This window comes from Planococcus citri, chromosome 5 (genome assembly GCF_950023065.1).
Source record: "Planococcus citri chromosome 5, ihPlaCitr1.1, whole genome shotgun sequence".
NCBI classification, from domain to species: Eukaryota; Metazoa; Arthropoda; class Insecta; order Hemiptera; family Pseudococcidae; genus Planococcus; species Planococcus citri.
The window spans coordinates 13,668,538-13,687,563 of NC_088681.1; the positions used below are offsets into that span (position 1 = coordinate 13,668,538).

The 19,026-nt window shown below is 34.2% G+C and overlaps 3 protein-coding genes across 3 annotated transcripts; 2 read left to right on the plus strand and 1 right to left on the minus strand.

Annotated features, from left to right (window-relative positions):
• Positions 1 to 438: 438 nt before the first annotated feature.
• Positions 439 to 1,673, plus strand: LOC135849050 (armadillo repeat-containing protein 7). The gene is made up of 5 exons (XM_065369192.1): positions 439 to 733; positions 845 to 1,012; positions 1,094 to 1,231; positions 1,315 to 1,446; positions 1,533 to 1,673. The coding sequence occupies exons 1-5, from the start codon at positions 625 to 627 to the stop codon at positions 1,535 to 1,537; spliced, it is 552 nt and encodes a 183-aa protein (XP_065225264.1). The 5' UTR covers positions 439 to 624; the 3' UTR covers positions 1,538 to 1,673.
• A 663-nt stretch (positions 1,674 to 2,336) lies between these two features.
• On the plus strand, positions 2,337 to 3,364 carry LOC135849051 (follicle cell protein 3C-1-like). Its single transcript, XM_065369193.1, has 4 exons — positions 2,337 to 2,518; positions 2,595 to 2,799; positions 2,904 to 2,975; positions 3,074 to 3,364. The coding sequence occupies exons 1-4, from the start codon at positions 2,457 to 2,459 to the stop codon at positions 3,188 to 3,190; spliced, it is 456 nt and encodes a 151-aa protein (XP_065225265.1). The 5' UTR covers positions 2,337 to 2,456; the 3' UTR covers positions 3,191 to 3,364.
• A 93-nt stretch (positions 3,365 to 3,457) lies between these two features.
• Positions 3,458 to 9,185, minus strand: LOC135849049 (uncharacterized). Its single transcript, XM_065369191.1, has 3 exons — positions 8,685 to 9,185; positions 8,337 to 8,550; positions 3,458 to 3,771 (listed from the first exon to the last, which is right to left on the minus strand). Exons 1-3 carry the CDS (start codon positions 8,847 to 8,849, stop codon positions 3,458 to 3,460), a joined length of 693 nt encoding a protein of 230 aa, XP_065225263.1. The 5' UTR covers positions 8,850 to 9,185.
• Between the last annotated feature and the right edge of the window lie 9,841 nt (positions 9,186 to 19,026).

The window sequence follows — 19,026 nt, forward strand, 5'->3', positions numbered from 1 at the left end:
ACTCTGATTTTCGTTCAGTTTTGAACGTGTTCTTCTGCTTGAATTAGTGATTTTAATTTAATTTCCAGACCGGAAGTGTTCCAGGACCTGAAATATCGAATTTTATTCCTTGAAAACCGTAAAATAATTGATTAATTAATAAAAAGACAGAATGCTTAATTAAAGAACTCAGTTTGCGATTTAGACGTACGTTCGGTACACTGATTTTCGTTCAGTTTTGAACGTGTTCTTCGACTTGAATTGGTGATTTTGATGTTTTGATTCAATTTCCAGACCGGAAGAGTTCCAGGACTGGAAATATCGAATTTTATTCCTGTGAAAATGTAAAATAGTTGATTAATTAATAAAAAGATAGAGTGCTCAATTAAAGTGCTCAGTTTGCGATTTAGATATGTTTGTTTACTTTCTTCTGCACATGGCCATTGGCGCATGCGCAGAAACTGAATCATCGTGAAAAGCTTTTGAAATGATCAAAGTTTGCGTTTCGTCTGAAAAATCGTGAAAATTGGTGTTAATTAATCGTATAATTAATTAATTTAATGTTCCAGTTGAAAATTCTCGCCATATTGATCGAGTAAGAACACTAATTCGTTATATTTTCGTTAAAACAGAGCCAGTATTTTAATGTTCAGCCGGCCGGAGCGTTTGCGTATGAGAACACCTAAAGATGGTGTAGGAAGATACGATTATTTGAAACAATTAATCACCGAATTTGGAACTACAAAATCTCATCGTAAGTTCACCTCTAGTTCTTTAGTACTTCTGGAACTTTCAACGTCAGCTTTCGTTCCGATTTGTTCGGTTCTACGAAGGAAATTCTAACGATGATCGATTTTGTTCGCAGAAAATAAACTCCAAGTGATCGCAAATTTGGCTAATTTCGCTTACGATCCGATCAACTATAAGTTTCTGACGTCTCTACGTGTTATCGATTTATTCCTGGATCAACTTTCCGAATCTGATCCTGCTTTGGTACAATATGCCATCGGAGGGATTTGCAATATCGTCATCGGTATGGTTATTTAGTTGAACTAATTGGTTTTTATTTCATCGTATTCGTAGCTGTTCTCATTTGGAATATTGTTTTGTACAGATCCTGTTCAGCAAGAATATCTGATCCGATCTAAGGGGATCAATTCGGTGGTGAATTGTTTACATTCCGAAGACGAGCAAACTGTTCTTTCGGCTATTACCATATTGATATCTACACTGGCTTCTGGATCGAATTTCGGTGGGTTTGAATTAAGTTTTGCGAACAGAACGAGAATAATATGAAGAGAAACATGAATTATTTGTTTCATTCTTCGTTTACAGATTATATCAACGAAGGAGTATTGAACCATATGAAACAGTTATCCACCAGTTCGAACATCAGATTCCAGAACTTGGCTAAAATATTTCTGCAAGATTTCAACGTTCGTTTGGGTTCAGATCAATCAACATCGAGTACGTTTCATCTTCAACATTATACATTAACTTATTTACACTCTGAACCATCTCATTTAACTCGAATATTCGATTCTTTTGCTCAGAATGATCGCCAATCTCAGCACTAAAATCTTATCTACGATACCCAAACAACGTATATTCCATCGACATCTCAGCTGCGGTGATAAATACACCCTCACAAGAGTATTTACCACCCAAGATCTTCACTCGTTCGCCGAATTAACCGGTGATTGGAACCCGATTCATTTTCGTACAGATGGCAGTCGATCTCTAGTACATGGAGCTTTATTAAACGGTTTAGTTTCCGGAGCCATCGGATGCCATTTACCCGGCCCAGGTACGATTCTAGTCGAACAATCGGTCAAGTTTCCGAATCCTTGCTACGTTGATGAAAACGTTCAATTGGTTGTTGAAGTAATCTCTGTACGGAAAATAATCCAGTGTAAGTTCACGTGTTCGGTTGGCCAAAAGATTGTTTTGGATGGAATTGCTAAAGTAATGAGAAAAACCGAACGTGATGGAATTTGAATACCTACATATATTTTAGTAGTATGTATCTGTGATTAATAAACAAGCTAACACGTAACCGTAAAAATAGAAGAGGTTTGTTTACAATTTGTTGTTTTAAATACAGTTTTTTTTTCATCGTTGTACGTTTATTGACCTGAGCATTGAATTCGGAAGCTTGAGCGGTTAGTTTTGATTTTAAATATGTTTATGAATTGAAATATGTGATCGTGTCGATGAGAATTACCTATATGTTTATGTTCGATGGTCATCGACGTCCTCGAACGATGATGTTTGGAATAATAATAACACTAATTCGCTTACTGCGAATTATTATCGTACCTGTGGGTCGTGATCGATAATATTTGTAAATTAATTGGGCTATATATAAATTCGAATCGTGCATTGTGAGTTTATTATCGTTCGTGGTTTCGTCCTGAGTAATTCTACGTTTACTTTTTCGTGTACTCGAACTTCGAAGTATCGATACCTTATTCGCGATGGCTCGTGCTATTGATTTATTATTCATCTTGGGTTGTTTCGTAGCCTTCTTGGAATCATGGTAAGTGATTTGAAATAATTTTAACGAATATTTTTCTTTCAATTGGTTCGTTTTTCGTTAATTTGTGTATTCGTAGCTCTGCTTTGGCTGTAAAAGATAAACGTGGTGCTGCTGCAACTTCCCAAGCGAACGCAAGTTGCACTTGTGGAGTATTTTTGAGCAGTCAGATTGTCGGAGGAGCTGTTAAATCCATGTTGGAAAATCCTGCCATTACTGTTGACGTTGAAGAACCGGTCAATTGCGCAAATACTGCTCAATGTTCGACGAAATGTTTCGAAGAGGTGAATATGGTGTTTTGTTTTTTTTTTAATTTATATAATTCGTATTTTATTTTATTGTTTAATTAATCGACTCGATTTTAACGTGAAATAATTTAAATACTCAGATGGTGAAATTCTTACCTACCAGTTCATCCATCATTTGTGGTACTGTTGATCGTGAAGTTTATAAAGAAAAGGTGAGATCGAAGTTTTATTATTTAATATTTATTCATTTTATTTTTCGTCGTGTTTGTGATCATTAAGTACTTATGTCGAATAATTATTTCGTTAATAGGCTCATTTATTCTTGAACGTCTGCGACCAAGGATGGAAGAAAAGCAAGATCTCTACTCAAAAAGAAATCTGTTGCAAAGATTCAACCTCCTACAAATGTCCAGCTACAAAGGAGTGATTGTCATGTTGATCATCTAATATTATTATTTATTCCTATTTATGGCGTTGTTTTAATTTATTTCATTTATTTATTTTCTGCTGCAATTTTTTCGAACTAAATAATTAATTACTTACTTACTTACCTCTCTTTTGAGTTTTGATTTTGGCAAAATTAATAAATTGACTCATTTTATTTATTTTCTTTTTTTAAATAATATATTTATTATAATACAAATTTCTTTTTATAATTATCGAGCGAGTTAATACATATATATTGCTTACAAATTTACGAATACCTTCCATACATTTTAAATGCAACAAAACCTAGTATAAATAAGATTAGAAAATTCTCAGCTTTAACGTTATAAGCACCATTTCTACAATACCTTTTAGCGTCTTTGATCGTTAGTCCGCTTATTCGTGTTAAAGAATTATGTATACTGTTCAATTCGGTCGAATTCATCGTGTAATTTTTCGATAATACCAAAGTGAATAGTTTCGTAGATGAACAAAATGTTAATACTAGATTATCCGATGCTCGTACTACGAACAGTTTGCCAGCGAATTGCTCGTAATCGTAACCGAATGGTTTTTCTGCAACTGAAAAATGAGAAATTAATTGATTGTTTAAGCTTAGAGTACTCTTGGCGTTTGTGAAGAGTGAAGAGAATTTATAGTGAATACTACAGGGTGTTGAAAAAATCATTTTCGAGGTATTGGGGTTCGATTTGATCGAGCTGTTGAACTTTTTCGTACAATGATGAGTCATCTTTGGTGATGATAATTGATAGGTAAATGTGTTCTAATTGTTTTTACGACGATCTTAGATGGTTTATTTTCTATTTTTGTGGTATGAAGAATTCCTCCTTAGATTCTATGCTAGATTGCTGAGCAACGAAGAGTACGAAGAGGGTATTATTCGATATTAAAAGTGCATAAATTCTAGATCAGTACCCAAAAGGAAAAAAATTATTTTAAAAATTGTTAAAAAATGTTCTACTATTTCTGAAATTCTGAAGAAATCAAAGACTCCAAAAATTGCTACAAAGTTACACAGAATTGCTACTTCCTTTCTAATTAAAATTAATGTTTTCGGTATTAATCACGCAGATGTATCATCGTTTAACTTGAGAATTCGTGAGTTATGTTTTTACTCGCGTATTTTGTATTTTATAAGAGTGACGTATCAAGACGTTTATGTTCAACATTTCGGAGTTAATTTATTTGCGACCTAATTTTATGTACTCTAAATTAATAGGAGGTTGGGCTGGTCAGCTCTAAGAATTGTGGGTTTTTTTCGGGGCCGTTCTACTGTCCTTCTCCTTAATTGATGTTTTCTCAATTTAATTAAACTTTTAAAATTAAAAAAAAAAAAAGTTCGAGATAATTTGGAAAAAAATATTGTGTTTTGAAATCCATTTTTGATGGAAGTTGTCTTTGTGGACGTTTTCAACTGTGTTTATCTTTTCAGTAGCAATTTTTGTCCAAAACCATCAATTTTGAAAAGAGCCATAATTTTCCCCTCTCTTCTTCCTCAAGCCACCGGACTTTAAAGTTGTAATTTATTTTCAGTTTCAATGTTCGACTTCGAAGGTCCACAAAATAAACTAGATACTAGGTTAAAATAGAAAATCTGTTTTTTTTTTTTTTTTTTTTTTTTTTTTAAATTGGAAAACTCTACGATGATTTTAGTAAGTACGGCCTTTTCCTTGCCCTTCCAAGCCTACTATATTTTGAAGCTGATATTTTTCGTTTCAATCACCAACTTTGAAAGCCTACAAAAATAATACAAGACGAGTTGATAAATCATTTTTTTTTGAAAAGTTTTGAAGTTCAAAAAAGTAAGTATTTCTGAGAAATTGCTTCGTATTTTGAATTTTATTTTTTGAAATCTTTACGATAAAATTAACTCTTGAAGAAGAAGAAGGGTAACGGTGGGAGGGAGGGGGGGGGTTGAAAAAATCTCAAACTATCGATAAAAAGGGTATCAAATCATAATGTTTTTGGAGACGCTAATTTCGAGTCTGAAAACCGTTTGATTCTAAAATCAACAATCAACCTCCCAAAATAAAGTCGGTGAGGAGGAGGAGGAGGAGGAGGGGAGAGGGGGTTGGAGCCCAAAATTTTAATAATGCAATATGGTTGTCGAATTCTAAATTTTCTAAGGTGATGATTTTTGATTCGATATTCGTTTTCCCTCGAAATGAAAACAATTCCTCAAGGAATGAGCTGAGGCCTAATATTTTTGAAAGTGTAAATTTGGGGTGAGAAAAATTTACCTCTCCGGGGGCCCCTGTTTTCAGTTTGAGGTCACATAGGTCCCAGAATCGGAATCAGGTTTTCGAAAATATGTAACTTGATACTTCTTCCTTTTTTTCGAAGGTCTAAAATTGCTTTTATTTCCCCCTCTTCCTTCATTTAATGATCAGAGCAGAATATGGTGGAAATTCTTGTAAGCACGTACCTACTTTGGAAAGGATAATGTTACAGCGCAACCTTTTTTATAACGTAATTTCCTCTCAAATTCTTCAATCTAAAACATTGTATGACCTCCGCCCCCCCACCCTCTTTAATTTTGGGAAAATTTTGGAAAAAAAATTAAAAATTTGTGTGATACGTCGTTCATTATGTTTTACACTGTGTTGATTTTGAAATTTTGCTCATTTTTTCGATACGAGCTGCCCAAGCCCCAAAATAAGCCCCTGATTTTAAAAAAATTGAAAAATTCGTGTGACCTATCGTTTGCTAGGTTTTTGGAGCTGCTGATTTCGAATTTTAGCTTAGTTTTTTGATATGAGTCCCCTAAGCCCCAGAAAAGACCTCTAATTTGAAAAAAATTGAAAAATTCGTGTGACCTATCGTTTGCTAAGTTTTTGGAGCTGCTGATTTCGAATTTTTGCTTACTTTTTCGATATGAGCCCCCTGAGGCCCAAAAAAGGCCCCTCATTTGAAAAAAATTGAAAAATTCGTGTGACCTATCGTTTGCTAAGTTTTTGGAGCTGCTGATTTCGAATTTCAGCTTACTTTTTTGATATGAGCCCCCTTAGCCCCAAAAAAGGCCCATAATTTGAAAAAAATAGAAAAATTCGTGTGACCTATCGTTTGCTAGGTTTTTAGGGCTGCTAATTTCAAATTTTAGCTTACTTTTTCGATATGAGCCTCTTAAGCCCTCAAAAAAGGCCCGAATTTGAAAAAAATTGGAAGATCTGTGTGACCTATGGTTTGCTTGGTTTTTAGAACTGCTGGTTTCAAATTTCAACTTGATTTTGTGATATGAGCCCTCTAAGCCCTCACAATAGTAATGTAAAATTCGTATCACATTGTTATTAAATATTTGTGATTTCTAAAATTTTGAAAAAAAAAGAATTGAGAATAATAAAATGAAAAAAATTGAACAGCTTCACAGCCCTATTCTTTCTACTGAAAAAAGAGTGAAACTAAATGAGAATTGAAAAGTTTTTTTTTTACCAAACATTTCCATGTGGGGTCCTTTGTCCATTGTTAATTAAATTTCCCTAAATAAATTATTTCTCCTCAATTTTTAGAAATTTAAAATTTTTTAGCCAATTGGTGGGAAAATAGTGATTATTTTTGAAGTTTTAAAATTGTTCTGAATAACCAGCCTTACCTAAAATATAAAAACATGAGGATTTTTTTTTTGATCTCATCAACTGAACGTCAGACTCAAACTTGCTTGATAGTTCGGTATTCGTTCAAAATTTTAAAGATAGAAATAAGTTACCCAAGTGATAGGTGCAAAAATTTCAAAATTTGATTGCTCCAGACCCTTCCTCTCTCCCCCTCCCCCATTTTTGGCTCCAAATACGCAGGCTCATACATATCTACTTGATGTAATTGACACTCGTTCGAAATTTTGACAAAAAAGAACAGATTAGTTAATGAGAAAAATTTTTACTGTAAAGTTTAAAAGCTTTCAGCTCTCCTTTTTGAGCTCCATCAGCATCAGCTTCAAACTCATTATTTTTTTAAGTGTTTTCGAATTTAAGAGATGAAATTGAAAAATAAATCGAAATGGTAAAATTTTATAGGTCAAGTGCATTTCAACCGTTTCAACCAATTTTGTGATCCTCCCCTCCCCTCCCCTCTTCTCTCTTCACCTAACTTTGAACAATTTCCTCACTCAAATACGAGAACTTTGTTTCTTAAAATCAAAAATTACTAGCCTAGGTATCGAATTTTCGAGTAAAATTCAAAATTCCATTTTTAATTTTTCTCATTTTTGATTTTTTTTCGAGTGTTGAGGACTCAAAAAAATGGCTCTGTCGGGTTAATAATTATTTAATCAATTTGAAAAATTTCGACGTTGATGATCACATTTTTGAAGGGGGGGGGGAGAAGATGGCTCAACAACAGACAATTTTTATTTTTATGCCAAACAAAAAAGAGACGAAATCATATCGAAAAATCTATCACTTAGCAAAATTGGACTTTGATGAAAAAAATGTTTGAAAATTCAAAGATCGACTTTTATTTATAAAAAAAATCTTTTGATCAAATTAGATGGGCGAAAACTGAAAATAATTCTACGTCCTATTTCAGGCCTTCCAAATCGATTGGTGTTGATTTTAAATCATTCTGGAGCCTCCAGCACATTTTTTGATTTTCCAGTTTTTTTTGGGAAATTTTACAAATATAGTGCAAAAGAAGTTATTGGCATTCATCAACTCGAATAAGCCATTTCCAAAGCCCTTTCAATCGATTTAGGACCAATAAATTTAATATTTCTAAAGCGTTGAAAAATCCAAAAGTTCGTTTAAAGAGACTCCAGCACGTTTTCTTTCCCCTCCCCTTCTCCAGCGATGTCGTATGTAACTTTTTGGTGTTTTTATGACAGATCTATGCAGAATTCCAGTTGAAAATTCTGCACATTTGAACCATTGAAAACGTTGGAATAGAAGTTGAAAAATATTCAACGTTTGCAGCTCTTTCAAAATGACAAACAGAAGCAAAATTTGTGCAGAGTTTCTCTAAAGACAGCGACGACTTCATCTACAACCTTCCAGGAGTGTTATTTGCCTGCAATGAAAGGTTTCTAGGGCGAGGGGTGGGAGGGGTTGTCCTTTAGGTAAAATATTTCGTACCTTTTCATTCTCTATCATCTATCACTAATCGTGCGAAAAAAAAGTCTACTGAATAGTACCTACCAGTTTGATCACCCAAAGAGGTCCATACGCCCCGCTGCGTACTATCTTGGTTGTAAAAGGTATAGGTAACGGCTAGATTTTTCTCCCTCCAAGTCAAGTACACGTTATCATTTCCTTTGGTCTTGAGTTCCACCTTGATACAGCTGTCTACATTCGGTTTATTACGACTATGAATATGTTCCACTATCTCCACTCCGTACCAGTATCCAGTCATCTAAATGAGTATAGAGCAACAGGTACATAGCAGGGTATTATATGTACTATGGCCAGACTTATTCATTCGTCGATGATTCTTTTTTTTTGCAAATAAAAAGGTACCTAGCTTATGCAATAGCATTTTCAACTTACCTCACCGAGCGAATAATGAGACTGACTTTTGATTTTCTTACAAGCTTCCTCGGTGTTGATTTGTTGATGACTTCTGGCATTGGTCTCCAATAGGCTGGACAGGATGACGAAGAACAACACGATACTTCGCGTATCACAACTAAATATCGTCTTATATTTAAACATACTCGTATTTTGGCGGGGTAAAAAAACGCGCACAACTTATCATCGAAGTTTTACTTTAGCACCATTAATTGTATTATCACGTTTTGAGAAACGATCGCGCGTCATATGTGAGCTAATTTTTCCATCAATTATTGGCGATTTTGATAGGTTAATCGATACGATAATAGGAGCGAATTCATCGTCGTGGTTCGAATTACGAGTACTACGAGTACGTAGTCGGGTATTTAACATTTACGGAGCGAGTACACGTTCGTTATGTACATACACGCGGTACTGTGGATGGCGTGTTTACTCAATTAAGGACTATTAAAGGATAGTTTGTTAAATTGGTGCATTTGTCGAAGACGACGAATAAAAAATACGAGTATGGTAACGAGAGGGGATAACGAATTAGTGGTATCTAAAATTATCACTCGTATTCGTATCGCCGAGTCCGAGTACAGATGCGTTGATGAGAATGAAAGTAATGTTGCGTACATTTACGTATCTATGTGTATTTACTCGGTGTAGTGCTTCTGTGATGGTGATGGTGATGATGATGATGATGATGGTCATCGAAGTTGCATGAAAATTACTTACCTACAACGATGTGACGACGATGTAGAGTCATCTTTTTAAACGATTGTTTATAAATTACTGATGATTCAGCAATTATTAAGTACCTACCTAATGAAGAGCACGATGTCAAGAACAGAGTGATAGCAAGTTGTTTATGTGGAAATTGATAGATTTTTTTCCTTGTAAAAGGTACCTAACTGGATCAGTGGGTTTTGTGGTTTCTATGATCAAGAAATTCATTTAAAAATTGTGAAAACAATAAACTTGAAGCAGATTTTTAAAGTTAAGGCTCCTTAGAAGATTTGAAAGTTGAGACACCTGAAATAGGTACATATTACCCTGAGACAAGCCTGTTACATATTTTTTTATTTCTATGGATCAGTTCTAACATCTGATGCTGAAATGAGGAATGCAGAAGAATGAAATCGAATCCTCATCTTCAAAAAGCAACATGTCTGTTGGTCAGTGATGAAAAAACGAAAAAAGTTTTGAAAATAATGCAAAATGAAACAGAATATGGAACATGAAAAAGGGTGATGGTCAAAAATCAGGCTTGTTAACCGGTTTTTAACCGTTAAAAATTAACTGGAAAAAGGATTAACTTTGACCTAAAAAATTTTTTTGAAATTGTGTCACTAACCATAACTGTTTTTAGGGCTTGAAAACCAGATAGATATCACTCTCGGGTTTGGTTTCGGTTTTATGTTTTTTGAAAAAGTAAAGGTTTTGGTTTTGGTTTTTTAAAATATTATCTATCCCGTTCCAGTTTTGGTTAAAAATTTTGATTTCAATGGAATCGGTTTTGGTTTCAGTTTTTTCCTTTTTTGTCCATTTTTTAGAGGGAAGAAGCGTCGACATTTTAGTTAACCTAGACCGCTAATCATACACAAAAAACTCCACTGGTTATGTCGCCAACTCTGAGTAATAAACAAATGCAACAGCGCATGCGTCAACAACTGATGATGTAATGTGTGTGTGTACACATGTGTGTATATTGCTGATAGTAGTTGTGTTATGCATGTGCTGTTGCCTTTGTTTATTACTCACAATCAGAGTTGGCGACAAAACCAGTGGAGTTATTTTGCATATGATTAGCGGTCTGGGTTAACTAAAATGTCGGTGGGAAGAGAAGGCCAAGAAAGTGATCACTTTTTCAAATACCTTGTGTGTGTGACTAGAAAGCGGCACTTTGGCAGTGCCAAATTTGTCAACTATTTTAGTTTTTACCTTTAGCATCAGTTTTTAGTTTATTTTTACCAAAAATGAAGTATTAATTAGGCTACATTACCTACTTGAAAAATTCCAAAACCAATTCAGTTTTCAATTGGTTACGCTCTCAGTTTTGGTTTTGAATTTGAGAAATAAAAGCTCCTGGTTTCGGTTTTGGTTTTTATAGTTGTTGGAAAATAACGCTCCTGGTTTCGGTTTTGAGCAATTTTAATCGGTTTTTGGGGGTTTGGGTATTGGTATTGGTTTCAGTTTGCAAGCCCTGCTCATTTTATGATGTCAAAATAAACCGTAACCATAATCAAAATTTTTTTAGAAAAAACCCGGTGAGAAATCAAAAAAAAAAAATTGAAAAGTGCTGGTTTTTTATTTCTTTTAATCTGTGTTTTTTTTCAATGTGATTTGAAATTTCAATCAAAAAATGATCAAAAGATGAAAATGAAATACAAAAATGTGAATAGAAAGTTCAAAAAATTTGAAACTGTAGTTGCATCACATTCATTAGTCATTCAACTATCCAGGCTCAATCTTAAATAAAAGATAGAATTGTTTTTTGAAAAAATTGTAAAAATTTTGAATTTAAATGTTACCTGTTTTTCAATTTTTAAGCTTCCAAATTTCAAACTCTAGTTTGAGAAATTTTCAAATTTTCAACTGTAATTTTAACGTCAACTGAAAAAATTTCCTCTAAAAACTGTAACCTTAACCCATACAACAATGACCATGCTAATTTCGATGTGAATGTCGACCCATCCACATCCATCACTTTTGGATGCCACATGTTGATGTGAATTTTGACCCTGTGTTGAGCTAATTGTCATTGTATGTAATTGTCGACTGATGTTGATCTGCATTTGTGTCCACAATTGGCTCGACGGCTCGACACAGGGTCGAAATTCACATCGACATGGGACATCCAAAAGTGATGGGTGTGGATGGATCGACATTCACATTGAAATTTATGTCGACTTCCTGCTTCATAAAGTTATAAAATTTGAGTTTTAAAAATTTTCAATTTTTTTCCCAAAAATGATTTTCTTGGATGTGGCTATTGCTTGTGCTGAAAACAGCATCGATGCAAAGTCCACTTCCAAAGAAGTACATACAGACAAAGTCTGTATAATCAATACGTTGAACAGAAATTCCTTATATCAAAGATGTTGCAATACTTTATCTAAGAGTACCTACTAAACTAATCCATTTTCATGTCGACATGTCGATGTTAAATTTGACATCAACAAATACATCCACAATATGAACATCATATCATCTACAACTCCAAATTGTGGAAAAGTGAATAATTTCATCAGTGCCGTAAAAAATTTGTTTTCCTCATTGAACAAGATCATATTTTTGAATGTTTACTAAACTTTTAAACACTAAAACAGAAATTTTAATTCTGAAAAATTGGTCGACATAGTTGTAGATGTAAATTTCGAGCATTGAATTTTACATCTACCTACATGTCGAGATGGCATGTCGAGGTATCAGAAATAATGAAAAAATTTCGAAAATTTTCATTTACCTGGCTTTTGTACGGACAGAAGATTCCTATTAAATGATTAATTGATCACTTTTCCATCATTATGTTGGAAAAAAACATAGTTGATGTAAATGTCGATGTCAACAATTGTTGTGCGGGAACCTAAAAGATCATCAATAGCTGTAACCTAAACCTTAACCTTAACTTTAAAAAATGAATAATCTTAACTGAAACCTTCAACCTAAAATTTGAATTTCTTGTTAAATTTTTAACCATTACCTTGAGCAGAAATATTTTTTTTTTGTCAATGAGCCTGTCAAAAATGTTGATATTTCTCGACATTTTGAGCTCAAACTATTTGATCAATGATCACCTACCAGTATGCCAGATTTTGTATAATACTGTAAAAGCTCGTTATAACACTTTTCAAGGTGCTGGGAAACAGAGTGTTAAAGTCTTGTTTTAACCCTGATGAGCGTAATACCATGAATTCTCGTGTTGAAGTTGAAGAAACAAAAGTAGGTATAACAAAACAAGTTTAAAACGTAAACTTTATTCTAAATTTGAACAACTGGTTTATTTAAACATGAAAAAAATCTGAAATTTTACTTTGATTCTGAAGTCTGCTTTTTGGAGAATTTTTGAAGATTTAAATAGATAGATCAGTAAGTACCTAACTTTGGACACATAATTTTACCATATTTTGAACATCCCAAATTGACCAAATTAATTTGAGGTGATTGATGTCTTGAAGCAAATTAATGATAATTGACAGTTCCAAGCAATAATTTGCCAGAATTTCAGGAAGTCGATGGAATCAAAGTTGTGAAGCGATTTTCCTGTCTTGGATCCAGCATTGAGAACACAGGCGGGTATAAAGCTGAGATACACTACTGCTGCCAGCTCACTAGAACTGTGATGAATTGATTGAAACAAATATGGAGTGATTCAGCAATAAGCAGGACTGTTGAAATTTGACTGGTGAATGCGCTGGTCTTCTCAGTATTCCTGTATGCATCAGAGACATGGGCCATTTGCAAAGGGAATCTGCGATGGATTGACGTGATGGAAACGTTGTGCTGGAAGCAGCTGCTGAGAGTCCCTTGGACAGCGAAAAGAACTAACAGTTGTATATTAAGAGAAATTGGTGTGACCAAATGACTATCTGCATTCTGCAGTGGTCCTTGGCTGGATACTCTAGCATGTACATTGGGCAGGTCACCAGAGCAGATTGCATGGAGACAATAACAATATTTGTGCAAGGCAGTGTAAAAGGAGCCAGATGTGGTGTTGGAGGCAGCTGCTGAGAGTTCTTTGGACAGCGAAAAGAACTAACGGCTTAATATCGAGAGAAATTATTGGTGTGACCAAACGACTATCTGCACTTCTGCAGTGGTCCTTGGCTGGATACTTGAGTATGTACTTTGGACAGGTCACAAGAGCAGATTGCATGGAGACAATATTTGTGCAAGGCAGCATACAAGGAGCCAGAGCAAGAGGATGATTGACAACCTGGCAATGGGTCGCAGCTTTGCCACATGTGTGAGAAGCATATAGTACGAGGAGCAATGTTATGTGCTTACCCTCAAAATTACACAACTTGAGAAAATGCTTCATTTGTATGAAACATTTGTTAAATTAATGAAGTGTTGATCCTTGTAACTAGGGCTTCCAACCCATACTTGTACCCAAACCCAAATACCTAAGCAAAAATCCACCAATTTCAGTACCCAAACCCATAATTCTACTTGAAAAAATGAAACAATGAATAAAAGTACCCTGTACTCATACCAGATAAAATTATTTTGAACCCAAGTACCCGATAGATTGGGTACTACATACGTAGATTTGGGTATTCAACCAATATTTTGTCCAAAGTACATAGTAAAAAATGAAGAAAATTCAAAAATACCCATACCCAAAATTTTTTAGAATACTGATACCCTATACCAATACCCAATTCTCTAAGAAGAAAATCTGTACCCATACCTGTTACCCATACCCATACCCAAAAATATTCAGGTAGGAAGCCCTGCTTGTAACCAGTCTGGTGTTCATCAAATTTTCATCTTTTAATAATTATTGTTGTAAAATCAAAAAGTTTACTGTTAGTGAAGAAGTTATTCAAAACACATGTGGTACACATACTGGCAAGTAAATTATGCGGAGTAAGGTTCAAGTCAATTTTTAAATAAAAATGAAGCCAATCCCAGTAAAAACTTATTATCATCACACTCTGAAATCAAAATCATAAAATCTATAACAAATAAACTAGAGTAGCTTTTGCTCAGTGGAGTCTAACACAAATCGTTTGGAGTTACCCCAATCCGAACAAGCCCAACTCTGCAGATGTGTATGCTGTATACCCACAAAATCACTTCGGACATTAAATGACCTGTTACCTAACTGAAATATTGTCATGTACATCTGAATGGTGTCCTTGGTGTGCCTGAAACAATTGGTTGAAGCTGCGGGACTTGAAAAAAAAAAATTGAAAATGAATTTGAAAATAGATGTATGAGTATAAGCATACAGTAATGTACGTTGAAAACAAAAAAGTTTTGCATTCTTCATTTAATTGAAGCGTGGTTTTCCAAAACACAGTAAGTCAGTTTTTTTCGAAATTGATTTTTTCGAGCCATTTAGTATGGTGACGTCAAGACACACCATCTGAGACACTTACCTACTTAAAATACATATTTCATCCATGTTCTATCCAGCTTTTTGTGAAATCGTTGAAGTGCATGAATATTAATCGTGATATTTATATTATTTGAGAAGAATAAAGACTGTGATTTGATTAAAGAGATGACAACTCAAGTTCAAGCACTGAAAGTTCACGTACCAGACCTGGCAAGCATTTTGAAATATTCAATATTTTATGTAATATCACCTTGTTACATTGTGGTGACATTTACAAAAAAATATTGGTGTGATATTCCTTCTTCAATATTGTGGGAAAATGTCACTGAAATATTACTCTGCAATGACACTGTGACATTACAGAGTGATATTTTGGTGACATTTCTCCTAGATATTTTTGTAAATTATACCACTCCAACTACTAGCAGATGAAGTCTGTACCCAAATAGTATATAGGGAAAACAGATTTTTTTCAATTATCACTTCATCATCAGATGAAGTCTGTACCCAAATATATAGGGAAGACAGATTTTTTTTTCAATTACACTTCATCGCAAGTGCAAGGAGTGCCTTTTGCTTTGCCAGCAGCTATGCAGGCAGAGCTTCCAACCCTCCACTATACATTCAAGTACATACAAGTACTTGGTGTAGTGGTCGGTGTGTAATTTTTGATGTTTTTTTCCACATTTCATTTGTGGAAAAAAATTTAATAAAAAACTGGAATTTCTCACAATATTTTTAATTTTTGATAAGTTTTTATTGTCTTGGAAGTTATTTTGTCATAATTTATTTGTTCTTATAATGTCTCAGAAAATGTCACTGCAATATCACAGTGATATTGCTGGGAATATCCCTAATGATCATTTTGTCCCATAGAACCAATATTCCTGGGATGTCACAGGGTCACAGCAATGTATCAGAGCAATATTGAATCTTTCAATGTGACATTGCATGACGTTGCTGTGACATTCCAATGCTTGCCAGGGAGTGACATCATGTCCAGCTTGTAGAGAGAGGTTGGTGAGCCTATAATGTATCCCTTTGACATCCTACAATTAGCTGGTTTCCGCTTCAGTTTAATTAAATGACATACTTAATCAAATTGATTTTTAGAATTAAGAAAATGATATGATTCAATCATGGATCTCAAGATCTTCTGATCTCTTCTATAAAGTAATGAATTAGCTTAGTTATGAACTTTTAACTTTTTGGTAGAATTCATGTTGGTGATAGAATGGAAAGTCCCAAAAACAAATGAACTTTTAACTTCAGAAAAATTATTTAATAAACTATCTGCTATAGCTGATGAAAGTAAGAACAAATTGAAAAGTTGTTCTCATCATGTACAAGAACAACATGCATAGGTAGGTATTAACATTTTTGAAAATTCCTTCAAAACCTATTTAACAAACCAAATCTAAAACTCTTCCTCCTCGGGTGCAATAATCTGGCAATTATAAACACCCTAAATCAATAAACAATTCAAAAATTTCGCGCTGCAACTAATAGTGTTTTTGAATAAAATTAAGATTTCAAAGTAAGTAAGTAATTATGATTTGATTTTTGAACAAAATTCCTTTATGATACTACCACTACCCGGTGTGTATCCGAATGTACCGATTAGTGGTTATCAGTCAGTAGAACCATGGGGGGCAAAAACTGTATCTGATCTGAATGTCCGTTGCAAAATGACCGCGAATGTTCTAAAAAGTGTATAGCTGAATGTCCATTTGGATTTTTGCACTTACAGAGGTTTCTAGTATGTACCCTACTACTGCTGAATAGGTACATATATGTAGTTCAAAATTTTTTTCTTGACAATAATAGTCATGAAATGATCTACTCGTAATTGTAAGACCGAGAAAGATATTTTAAAATTTTCTTCATTTCTCAATGAAAATTGATTATAGGCACATACTATTAAAAAAAATAATAATAATACATCTTATTTGTTTTACTTAGAGTTTAAGCATGTCTGATTTTTTTTCATCCCTCCTCCTCTTCTTGGACTATAAGAACATTTCAGCGTTAGCCAGAGGAATTTCATATTTTGTGTGATTTTACGTTGGATTTGAAGTATATGAGAGGAGATTACTTTGGCTAAAAAATGGAGGTGGGCCCAAATTCTTAAGAGGGAGAAACAAAAGGAGGCGAAAAAGGTCAAAAAAATTCAATATAATCTTTTTAGAGCAATTCGGAGAAGAGAAACCTCACAAATCGACTTGGAAGGCTGGAAAATTTGCATGTGCGTTTGGAGGGGGTTCTAGAAATGCCTGTTAGGGCTTTTTGACTTTTCAGCTGTTAAAAAGCAGATTTTTGCGCCTTCTCAATCGTTTTTAGCCTGATTTTCTTGAAGTAAAAATGCGATAGGGGCTTATGCAGACGATCATCATTCCAGGATTTGGAGTGGGACCTCTCACAAATCTGTTTTGGGGTTTCATGAGCCCATCTTCATCGACTTTACGCTTACGTTGGTATTTTTATGGTGCATGCAAGTTAGTTGTACTTTCCATTGGCTTTCATATTCGTCAAAACCCTAATATGTTTGGGAATTCTTAGTCATACAAGTTTTTTTTTTACTTCGGACATTCGGATACACCTTTTGGGACATTGGCAATCATTTCGCATCGGACATTCGGATACAGTTTTCACCCCCTGTGGTTCTATTGTATTCTACTAATTGATACATTCGGATATGCAGCCATAATTATGTGATCATACATAAGTCGTATCACACATTGATAAAAATTGATAAAGTTGAAATGCAGCAAGAGTTTTTGTTAGCAAAAGATGGCTGATTTTATATATGAAACTTGTAAAGGTGACTGCACCCAACAATGAACAAGGAGGCCTCCCATCAAAGTGCACAAAATCGGAAATTATACTTTCAACACCAACAATGTTGCGATAAGGTATTTGCAAAATTTATTGCGATTCATTTTCGAATTATTAAAACTGAGCAATTTTAAATTTTTAGCGTTAGGATAAAATATTTCCGGTTTTGTATCTTTAATGCTCTTTCGTTTCAAAATTGATAATTTTGTATCTTGATGCGCTCATATTATTGTTTTTATACTTCATCCTGTCCTGAACGTACATACATAGTAATAATACGCGTCATAGGTACAATTTTTCATTTTAGAGTTCATTGAACTCTGAAACTTGTTATTGTTTACGAATTTACGTAACCATACGAGTATTTATGTTTAATAAAATCAATTATTTTGGTCGATAGTTTTGTCGACATTTTCATTCAGTATTCTTCACAATACATTTTTGAGCGATTTCTTAACAAACACAAACACCCAATATTTTATGAATGAAAGAAGAAAAGTTTGATAGTGGATTAGTTTCTTCAATTGGTTCAATTGGAAAAAAAATGTGAAAATTGTTGCAAAAAAGTGGCGCAAATGTAAAAAAAAAATGGTAGAGAAAATAGAAATGGCTGAAATAGGACGAGCCCTGGGAACTTGGAACCAATGACAGGACCAGAAAAAGATGACCTTATATCTTCTTCAACATCAGGAAACAACAACAAAGAAATAACTCAAACAGATGATTCAATGGAATACACACACCCCTCAACTAGTAAAAATCAACACCCATCGTGTACCTTTGGCGACGAAATGTTTGATTTGGGTGAAGAGGATAGCTCACGTCAGATGATGTTGGCTTAATGCTCAATTGCATCAATTTCTGCAATAGAAGGCATGACAAACAATATAGTGAATTATGTTGTTAACGGGAATGATAAGTGTGTGTAGGTTGGGATATTCAGAAGAATCCGACACTACGGAAAGTCCGTTATTTTGAGCAGTTCTGGAGGCTCCAGCAGATTTTGTAAACTCGAAATTCCCACAATATCTTCGAATGAAGTTGGAAAGCCGAATTCCATTCTGCAAACTAATTTCAATACGCTATGAAGTCGACTGCAGGTGGATTTCAAGTCGTTTTGGAGCCTCCGCTCCGACGACTTCTTAAAAATTGCTGAAGCCTCCAGCAGATTTTTGAAACTTGGAATTTCCTCAAATTTTCATCAAATGAAGTTGGAAAGCTGAAATTTATTCTGAAAACTAATTTCAATACGCTACGAAGTCGACTTCAGGTGGATTTCTAGTCGTTTTGGAGCCTTCAGCAATTTTTTGAAAAATACTGGAGCCTCCAGTAAATTTTTGAAACTTGAAATTTTCACAAACATTTCATCAAATGGAGTTGGCAAGCCGAAATTTACTCCGAAAACTAATTTCAATACAATATGAAGTCGAC

Bases quoted from the DNA above. Each gene is read 5' to 3' on its own strand.
- LOC135849049 (XM_065369191.1), bottom strand. From the start codon at position 8,849: ATGTTTAAATATAAGACGATATTTAGTTGTGATACGCGAAGTATCGTG. The intron at 8,551-8,684 runs GTAAGTTGAAAA...ATACTCATTTAG, and splicing joins CTCATTATTCGCTCGGTGAG to ATGACTGGATACTGGTACGG. The intron at 3,772-8,336 runs GTAGGTACTATT...CTCATTTTTCAG, and splicing joins CTCTTTGGGTGATCAAACTG to TTGCAGAAAAACCATTCGGT.
- LOC135849051 (XM_065369193.1), top strand. From the start codon at position 2,457: ATGGCTCGTGCTATTGATTTATTATTCATCTTGGGTTGTTTCGTAGCC. The intron at 2,519-2,594 runs GTAAGTGATTTG...GTGTATTCGTAG, and splicing joins GTAGCCTTCTTGGAATCATG to CTCTGCTTTGGCTGTAAAAG. The intron at 2,800-2,903 runs GTGAATATGGTG...TTAAATACTCAG, and splicing joins CGACGAAATGTTTCGAAGAG to ATGGTGAAATTCTTACCTAC.
- LOC135849050 (XM_065369192.1), top strand. From the start codon at position 625: ATGTTCAGCCGGCCGGAGCGTTTGCGTATGAGAACACCTAAAGATGGT. The intron at 1,013-1,093 runs GTATGGTTATTT...TGTTTTGTACAG, and splicing joins GATTTGCAATATCGTCATCG to ATCCTGTTCAGCAAGAATAT. The intron at 1,232-1,314 runs GTGGGTTTGAAT...CTTCGTTTACAG, and splicing joins GGCTTCTGGATCGAATTTCG to ATTATATCAACGAAGGAGTA.